This window comes from Scatophagus argus, chromosome 14, assembly GCF_020382885.2.
Source record: "Scatophagus argus isolate fScaArg1 chromosome 14, fScaArg1.pri, whole genome shotgun sequence".
Classification (NCBI taxonomy): domain Eukaryota; kingdom Metazoa; phylum Chordata; class Actinopteri; family Scatophagidae; genus Scatophagus; species Scatophagus argus.
The window spans coordinates 4,167,327-4,177,389 of NC_058506.1; the positions used below are offsets into that span (position 1 = coordinate 4,167,327).

Below are 10,063 nucleotides of genomic sequence, written 5' to 3' on the forward strand. Positions count from 1 at the left end.
ACCTTATGAAGCACCACAACAATTTGCTTGCAGATCCATTTAATATAGCTTTCTAATTAAGGGTTAGAAGGGGTTAGATAAACATACAATTCGGTCACTTTATGAATTTTATCTAATGAGAATCCACAGCAGTGACAGATGATGATTGTGTCTTCTTGGGTGATATGTGATGAGAAGATGAGTCCACACATTCCCAAACCATCTGGTCAATATCACATAACCCACCTATTGTTAAGACCTGTTCCCTGTTTTCACCTCAGGGGGCTTCAGTTGTGTAGTTGGGACGGTGGGACAAAAGTATGTTTATGAAATAACACATTCCTGGGTTCATGGACTGAGGCTCATGGCAAAGATTATTCCCTCCTTTTTACAGCAGAAATGTGAGAAAGCTTGCGACTTCAGGGTATCTGGAAAACAGCGATCTAAAGATAATGTGGCAGCATGGTGCCTGGTGACCTGTCCTGTTCTTAGTAAAGTTTTCCATCTCTTCCCTGTGTTTCAAAAGCAGGAAGTGATGTCACAGCAGAAGGCCCAACCCCTCCTTTTACCTGAAGAGAGGGAGGGACCAGACTGAGCTTGACAAGGGGAAAAAAACAAGGAAGAGCTCACAAGTGGGCAGGTCAGTGTGTATGTTCACTTGCCCAGATTGTTCTTGGAGACGAGTTAAAAAAAGGAGCTTACCCAGCTGGTGGGTTTTTCAATACGGATATGGACGTCCCGGATTCTCCACATGGGAATATGGGGCTGTTAAAGACCTTTGATTGCTCTGAGTTTGGCAGCTGGGAGAAAATAGGGTCAGGTGGATTTGGACAAGTATATAAAGTTCGGCACGTACAGTGGAAAACATGGCTGGCTATCAAGTGCCCACCCTGTCTTCATGTGGATGAAAAGTAAGTTACAGCTGTTGAGCCACCTGGATTATCTCAATTGAATTGAACTGGCGTATATGTAAAATGACACAAAGTGGTGTAAAGGAGTTTAGCTTAACATGCGGACGCAAGTATGGCTCAGATAATGTTTTATTTACATACTTTACTTTTTTTTTTTTTTAACTGTATTTGGTCCGTAAGAGTACCAGATGTGCAAATCTGTCTGCCAGGTCTCTCAGGGTTATCATTTGAGGAGGTCTTTAAGGCCTAATCGTAGACAGACGGAGTTTTAGATTATGACTCTTTGAAAGGTGAAATTGTGTGTGACTCATTTGCTGCCAGTCTGAGCAGCTAAAAAAGGTGCCTGAGCCGCAAAAAAAAGAGGCCACATTTACATGTTTGGACATTTTTAAGTTGTCTTACAGGGTCTATCAACTTCATCCCTAGGGGCAAAGTAAGCCCATGTTTCTCAGGGCCATATCTGTTTACTGACTCCAACCAGACCCAAACATGAAAGGTTCTCCAATCAACAGTGAAGTTTTCTTATGTTGTCCTCAGGGAGGGGCTCATTTCAATAAATGTACATATCTATAAGGGTGGCAAGACAGTCTTTTCCCCAGGTAACATATGAATAGCCATAAATCATATCTGTGTTCTCATGGATCTCTCAAATAAGAGGAAGCATTTCATCTATTTATTGGAAGTGTTTGTATGAGAGGAAAATATGTGTGTGTGTGTGTGTGTGTGTGTGTGACAAACAAGCCATTGCTCATTGTGTGATTCAGCAAACGATGTGAAATAATCAACAGAGCTGCACCTGTGCTTTCTAAATGATCTGACATAGCTATCTAACAATAAATTTCTTCAAATCGCTCCACTTACCATACTTCCTTTATTGTTTGTTTGTTTGGTTGGTTGGTTGGTTCATCTGATATCATGTTATATTCTCACATCCAGTTACTGTCACCAAAACATTTAAAACAGATAACTAACAAAAAGGAAGCGATGATTTCGACATTACCAGAAGAAAAAAAAAAAAAAAAAAAAAAGGGACATCCTCTCAGAACCTGTGGCGCAACTTAAGGCATGCACTGAACCTGAACCAAAGATGTTATCATCTCCAAACATCTGTAGATTACATAAATAGTCATTAGTCTGCAGCTTCGTTGACCCTCACATAACATCGAGCAGCAGCGACTCAAAGCCACCTTTGTCTGCCTGTGCTGCAGACTGCCGCTGTGTGGCACCAACAATAAAGGAAGCAGTAAAACCGGTCTTACCGGGCCTCTCTGTTAAAGCAGGGTCATTGTTTGGTTCTGAAGAACTGCTGAAGAGCACTTTGGATTAGATGAAGGATTTAGCAAACAAGTGCTTACCCATTCTCCTGTATGCTTGATTATTCCAGCCTGGCAGATTTGGGGGCTTGTGTCTCCTTCACTTGTACTAACTATATAGGAGAATTATAGCTCCATCCTATAGAACACAACTCTTTTAGTAACCCGATACACTCTGCACTTAATAGCCTTTTAAGAGTCTCTTCTTTGGGTGCAATTTCATTTTATTAATGAGGTAAAAACTGAATTCCCAGTCCAGCTCACCTAATTCTGCTTTTGAAGTACATTCCTAAGAATACAACCATTAGTGACTTATCTTTCTCTCATCCTTCCTCATTAAGATTTTTTTGATTTTTCAAAGCAACATTTGTTTGAGACTTATGTGCTGAGATCAGAAGTGACCTGCGCAGTTGTGTTTGAGGCATGTCAACAGGGCCAGTGGGCTGATAAAGGGAGCTGTGCAAAGGTTGAGCAACAAAGAACAAGAGCTCTCTTTAATGCTCTCCTGATGCATTCCAGGCTGTGCTGGAATGTCAGCAAGGCCTTACCAGCCGCAATCCACATATCTGGGATGCACACTGGTAAATTAATTATAGGTCTCTAGAGAGGTCACACTTTCATAGCCTCTAAGGTTAATGCTTTTAACATTATGCACATCTCAGAGCTCAGTAAGGATGATGTGTAAAGCGCTGGAACTTGGGTGAGGACAAAAGTTGTGCAAGCTCAGTGAGGGAAACATGACCTACGAATCATTAGGTTAATGTTCAACGAGATGACAGGTGATAGGATTGGTTAAAGCTAAGCAAAGTTGAATACCTTTAAACCAAGGTTTCATCTAATTTCCGCTGCAGTTTGTTTGCAGTTCCTAAAATTGCTTAGTCACTCCAGGGGAAGCACTTTACTCTGTAAGGCCAATAAAATGTAACATAAAAATGATGTAATCCAAGTTTGTTTTTTGTTTTTTTAAATCACAGGGAGCGCTCAGAGCTACTAGAGGAGGCTAAAAAGATGGAGGCAGCCAAGTTCCGATACATTCTTCCTGTGTATGGGATCTGTGAGGACCCCCAGGGCCTTGTCATGGAGTACATGGAAACTGGCTCCCTGGAGACCCTGCTGGCCACCGAGCCGCTGCCCTGGGAGCTCCGCTTTCGCATCATCCATGAAACTGCAGTGGGAATGAACTTCTTGCACTGTATGAACCCACCGCTGCTCCACCTGGACCTGAAACCGGCCAACATCCTGCTGGATGCACACTATCATGTCAAGGTAGAGAATTCATCACAGAGTGACTTCTTTAACCTTTTATGAAACATGCTCCTAATTATTTTGTTTAAATACCACTGTTTATTTAGATGTAACACTATAAAGGTATACATTTTGCAAAAATGCCCTCAAAATTAGCAATCAGATACTCTTCATAAGAACCGTTGTGGCCTGAAGCTTTTCAATGGCAGTAAAAGAATTAATGATTGGGAAAAATCACTGTCATGCATTTTAATCAAAATCATATATTGGCAGAGCTCCTATGAAGCCTAATGACTGGATGTTCTGTTGCTGTGGGACAGATTTAACATGAAGTCAAATCACAGCTATCTTTGTTTGAAGCCTTAGAGAAAGTCACTGTTCTGGGGTTTTAGAGGGAATTTCAGCTCTGGGGTGGTTTGATGCTCCCCTTTCTTCCATTTTAAAATGACTGCACTGCACACACTCTGGGCAGACAGGTGTCTTTTAGCCTCTGTCCAACAGCCCAAATGTGCTCAGAGCAATGGGTGGGAACCGTCACTTCTAGAGTTTAATACCTGGATGTAAACACCTCACCCGGGCCTGTCCGGACAAGATTAATTCATCTCCTGTTAAATCTCCCTCTGCTTGTGTGGGTGTGCACTCTTCAACACAAATGTGAAGGGCCTCTCCTCTCCTACAGGCTGGGACATGGTTGTGTTGCCCTCATCATACCACTGAGTGCACATAATAAGAGCTTAGCAGCCTGTCACACTCAGCAGCCAGAGTTAGTCATCAGTGTCATGGTGCTTCATGAGAAAAGCAGCATGCTTGAAACGTTTGAAGGTCTTATCTGATCTCTCCCTTGCTCAGATATCTGATTTTGGTCTGGCCCGGTGGAATGGCCTGTCACGGGCTGATGACATCAGCAGAGATGGCTTCTGTGGCACTATTGCCTACCTGCCACCTGAAAGCATCATCGAGAAGGACAGAGTGTCGGACACCAAGCACGATGTATACAGGTTGGGATTTTATTTTTTTTTTTGTAGTTTATATGCAGCGTTTCTGTGTGAATGTATGTCTTTGTCTTGGAAAAGGTGTTTGCTGTTTATCTGCTTTTTGCCTCATACTGTATGCCAAGATCAGTCAAGGTCTGGCTCATATCAGTCACTGCGATTAATCAAATATAGGAGACAGATTTGGTAGCAGGAAGCAAAACCATACTTAACAAGATAAAGGCACATGAATTTAATTTAAAAAAAAAAAAAAAGAGTTGACTAAGTGCCAGATAAAAGGGGTGAGAATATACTTGTAACCACACTCCTGTTCATTTTTTTTTCTTTATTTCAGCTTGAAATAAATAAGATGTGCCAATTTCTTGCTATGTTTAATATTGTGCTGACACCTTTTAATCCCACTTTGCCTCAATTCCAGTTTCTCTATTGTCATCTGGGGGATCCTCACACAGAAGAAACCCTATCAAGGTGAGATTATGATGCATAAAGACTGTTTCCTTTAAAGCTAATTGGACAATATGTTTTACTGAAAGCCATTCCTGCCAAGAAAATAAAAGTTAGAAATGCTAAAAATAAAAATACTAATTGTAAATCAAACTTATAGCAGGCTACTTGATATTTTGGCAGGTGCGTGCTAACGTTATCTAACTTATCTTTAATCATATTTTTTTTCCAACTTAATGATTTCAAGTAACATGTAAATATTAGGAGACTATAACCATGCTAATGGGCTGTACTAAGACACGCAAGTGCTTTAAGCTAAATGCTAACACCCTCAGGCTAAAGTGTGTTTAATGACAATGCTGACATGATGATATTTAGTTCAGCTGAGGGTGACAAGGGGTTCTTAGATTTGCAGGAATTCAGTCATAAACTAAAGCATTGGAGAAGTTAAAAATTTTGACTTCATGGTCATAAAAAGTTCAAAGGGTCAAAGTGCAAAGGTGGAGGGAAGAACATTGTCATCCAACAACAAGCCAAACAACTTGCAAGGCCAAAAAAGGAACTTATTGAGCGTTTTTGGTTTTACATGTGAAAAGAGCTTTGCTATTGTCATTAAAAACATCACTTTTTTTACTTAAAATGTTATTTATACTGTCTTTGCTCTATCATTTTTATAAATTTTGATATCAAAAGAATTATGCTAACAAAAATATTGTAAACCACAACAACTAGCTTATGTGATTTTTACCCTTCTAACTTCAGCTATTTTTAACATTTTCCTGGCAACATTTTCCATTAAAGACATAACCTAAGGTGAGCACTTCAGGGTGCACCTTGATGTGAGTGTGTGTGCAGGTGCTGTGCTGTCTGTGTTTACTCAGTGGATTCCAGAGCAGGCAATTGGACAGGGCCAGGCTGGCATGTGGAGTGTTTTTTTTCCCAGGCGTATCAGGTGGAAATTTGGCTCTTTATAAAGATCAGTGTCTAGATTAGGGTTTCCAGGTTGGCACTGGCACCGCCTATGTTGATTCAGACATAATTAAAAAGTGAGAAATGGCCTGGTTACCATCCCTTCCCATCTTCCTCCTCCACCTGTGAGGGGTATTAAGGCTACAATAGGAGGTGAAGTACCCGCGATTAAGGCCTCTGCTTGTTTGTTCTGAATCATTGACTGGGCTGATCCTGCAGTCAGATAGACAAGAGGCCAGACCAGGAGAGCTTTTCCAATGTGCTCCCATGGGAAACAACAGCGCACACTACCTTATCTGAGCACACAGGAAAACGGTGATAAAGTGTGCATAGCTGACTGTGTTTATTGGCTGTGGTACCTACCACCACCTTTATTTTAGTTTATTTCTGTAGCGTGTTACATAAAGTAAGCTTTCAGATCAGATTTATATGCCCCAAAAATGTGAAGCAAAAGTCTGACTTTGTATTTTTGTATAAGAAGTGTTGAAACTTAAGTATCTGATTGTTTCACTCCTAGGAGAGAATAACATCCTTCAGCTCATGGTGAAGGTGGTGAAGGGGGTTCGTCCAGACCTGGGGGCTGTCCCACGCTGTCGACTTTCAGCCTGTGCAGGGTTCTTAAGCCTCATGCAGCGCTGTTGGACCACAAAACCTGAGAACAGACCCAGCTTCCAGGGTAAAATATTCCTTTCTTTTTCAACAAACAGATGTCAACCTTCTTCTATCATGATATTAGCAAGTGAATCAATATCAACCTGATCTGGGTACAGCAGTCTGGTAAACAAAGCTTTTAGTCTCTTGCTTGTAGTTCTGCTTTTTGTTCCTCTTTCCTTTCTTATTGTGTAATCCCATCCCTGCTGCTACTGAAACCTGACCTGGAGCTGTTGTCCTTACAGAAATCACATCTGAAGCTGAGGAGCTCTGCTCTAAACCCCAAGAGGAGCCGAAAACGCCAACATTGTCAACGTCGGAGCCAGAGCCCACATCACCTAACACACTTACTAGTGACCAGGTAAAACACGATGGCAGCATATTAACCACTTATTGATGAAAATTCCCGGGCTTCTCTTGAAGACACAGCCATGTATTTTTGTGAACTTTTTTTAAAGGTTTCTCACAGACCCTGTGAACTTCCATTTTGAACAGGGATAGAGCAATAAAAGTGTAGTCACCCACTTGTATTTTGCTGCTTTACTTGGATCTCAGTCTTCTTTACAGCTTCTAAACTGGTTGTATGTATTTCCATTAATGTGTAACTGTTCTCCCACACAAAGGGAGGCGTAGACGTGATTATGACTTTTAAAGTCAGATGTTGTGTAAATGTTTGATCCTTATCAACAGCTGCATCACAAAATAGGAATGTTGACTGATGGGATTGTTGCTGTGCTGCTTTGTCATTTCTGTACTGTTTGTGTACGTGATTAGAGCAAGACATGACAGGTGTTACTGAATGATATCAATATCTGTCTGTAGGGACAGAACATAAGCTGTTTTGAGCTTCCATATGTGTTCAAGTGATTTTGACGGGATCAAACTTAAGTTCAGCAAATTATCATAGTGACAACATTCACTAAACATTGTACTTTACTGGCTTTGGATAAGAGTGGCAGCCAAACAATGTAAAGGAATGTACAGAATGTCAAAAACCGGCTTGTCCAAATATGGTCTGTGTCTTTGTTTTACAGGTTAAAGACAACAAGCCGGTGCGTCCAAAGTCAGCCATGTTGCCGGAAAAAGACTACAGCCTGTCAGAACTGTTAAGCCAAGTGGATTCTGGGATCTCTAGAAGCTTTGATCGAGTGAAGGAGGATAGCTGCCACAGCAAAGAGAACACTTGCAAGAGACTTTCTGGCATCTCCTCAGCTGATTCAGCCTTCTCTTCTCAAGACTCCATTACACTGTCTTTTGAGAAAGAAAACACATGTGGTAAGAGCTGATTAAAGACCTGTAACTGGAAGTATTAGTCGTGTAAACCTAAAAATACTCCATGGATGTTGGATTGTTTCTTGTGATGTTTGCCTCAAACCTTTCCTTTTCTTCCTTACTGCCCAGATTCTGCTGAGGTCCAGAGACGGAAACTATGTGAGGCCATCAGAATGAAAGACACTGCCAAGTTAATGAAGATCCTTCAGCCTCAGGATGTAGATCTTCTACTAGATGGAGGAGATAGTCTGCTTCATCATGCCATTACCTTGGCCAATGAAGAGGCTGTCAAGTTCCTCCTCCTGAACAATGCCAATCCCAACCTTGCAAATGCCCGTGGCTTGACACCGCTGCATCTGGCCACAGAGAGGCATCTAAAGTCCCTGGCAGAACTTCTACTTGGTCGGCGTAGCACCAACGTTAATGCCAAGGATGAAGACCAGTACACAGCTTTGCACTGGTCTGCCCAGAATGGGGATGAAGCCATTACACGTCTGCTTTTGGACCGGGGGGCAGCCATCAATGAGACCGATGGCCAAGGACGCACACCAGCTCATGTTGCATGCCAGCACGGCCAAGAGAACGTTGTCCGTGTGCTGCTGAGCCGTGGTGCTGACGTCCGAATCAAGGGTAAGGACAACTGGACAGCGCTCCATTTGGCTGCCTGGCAAGGGCACCTGGGCATTGTCAAATTGCTGGTCAAACAGGCCGGCGCTGATGTGGATGGGCAGACAACAGATGGTCGTACACCACTGCATCTGGCATCGCAAAGGGGGCAGTACAGAGTGGCACGGATCCTGATTGAACTTGGAGCGGATGTTAACACGATGTCTGCCGAGTTAAACACACCTCTACACGTGGCAGCAGAGACGGGTCACACCAGCACCTCTCGCCTTTTGATCAAACACCAGGCTGATATCCATGTCCAGAATGCCCAAGGATTCACTCCTCTCCACCTAGCCTCCCAGCGAGGCCACCTGGCCACAGTCAAGATGTTGATAGAAGAGGGGGCAGACCCCTACAAATCCAACCAGGCTCTGCGCACCCCTTGCCACATGGCAGCAGAGAATGGACACTGTGAAGTCCTGAAAGAGCTGCTCCTTCACTGCCCAGATGCTGGCACTCTGTCAGATGAACAGGGGCTGAGCCCATTACACCTGGCAGTGCAGGGTGGATACTCAAACATCATTACTATGCTGCTGCCACAGGACTGCAAAGACTTAGTTACTGAGAGCTCAGTGCAACCAGCAGCTGAACAGCTCGCAACACCGGAGGCTAAGCAGCTTCAGAGGAAAGTTGTCATTCTCAAACTGACACAACACAATGACAAAGACTTTCCACAATCTACCAGCTCACAGTGTGCCTCAGCACCCTGTTAACGGAGCAAAGACACTGCCAAGACTGTACAGAACTGTCTTCAATGTTATTTTTTATACTCCATTCACGCCTCAGAGTTTGGAAGGGTCGCTCCAAACTTAAGAGATTTTTTTGGACTTAAAAGCCCTTCAGCGCTGTAGGTATTTCCTAACAGTCATAAAAGCTTTGTAAATATGTACACTGTAAATAGGAACTATAAATACTGTGTTATGTTTGAATTTAGTGTACTTTTTTACTTAACAAGCACATTTTTTTACTTAACAAGCACATTTTGTCATGAGACAAATTACAAATTATGATTGTCCTTTGGGGATCTTTCACTGTACTGTGCTGCAGCTGGTATGCCTCAAAGTTATATTTAATAGAGCACAAACTTTGAAAACAAGCCTTACTAGGTGAATGCTGTAGATCATCGTCATCATTTTTTTTAAAAAAAACTTTGACCTTCAGTGTTCTGTACCTGTTACATATCAGTGCTGCATCATCCATTAAATTTTTTTAAACCTTTTATTCTGTTGGACCTTGTTGCTTTTGTTATGTAGCATAAAACTTCAAATATTTTTTGTTTCTGAGGCAGAGTAGTACAGGCTGGTTGAACTCAAGCAAGAAATTTCAGTTTCATAACATTCTAACCATGGTAACGGCATGCTACTAAATACTACACTCACATGAGGCTAACAAGAAACACAGAGAAACATGCCAAATCTTTCTCAATTCACTATTATAACTTTGTTTTTCTGACACCTATATTTTCTCAGAAAGCAGGATGTGCATTTGAAAAATGTGGTTTTGCGTTTTTTTTTTTTTTACTCCGTTGAATTCAGTCCAGTTTAGTTAATTAAAATGGGAACAAAGCCTTTGTTAGCATCAAGACATTTTAAAATTTAAATGTAACACTGCATGTTATAAA

The 10,063-nt window shown here is 41.9% G+C and overlaps 1 protein-coding gene across 1 annotated transcript; it reads left to right on the plus strand.

Moving 5' to 3' along the window:
• Positions 1-574: 574 nt before the first annotated feature.
• On the plus strand, positions 575-9,661 carry ripk4 (receptor-interacting serine-threonine kinase 4). The gene is made up of 8 exons (XM_046411322.1): positions 575-890; positions 3,178-3,469; positions 4,298-4,446; positions 4,859-4,908; positions 6,371-6,529; positions 6,750-6,865; positions 7,539-7,779; positions 7,906-9,661. Exons 1-8 carry the CDS (start codon positions 709-711, stop codon positions 9,153-9,155), a joined length of 2,439 nt encoding a protein of 812 aa, XP_046267278.1. The 5' UTR covers positions 575-708; the 3' UTR covers positions 9,156-9,661.
• The last annotated feature ends 402 nt before the right edge of the window (positions 9,662-10,063 follow it).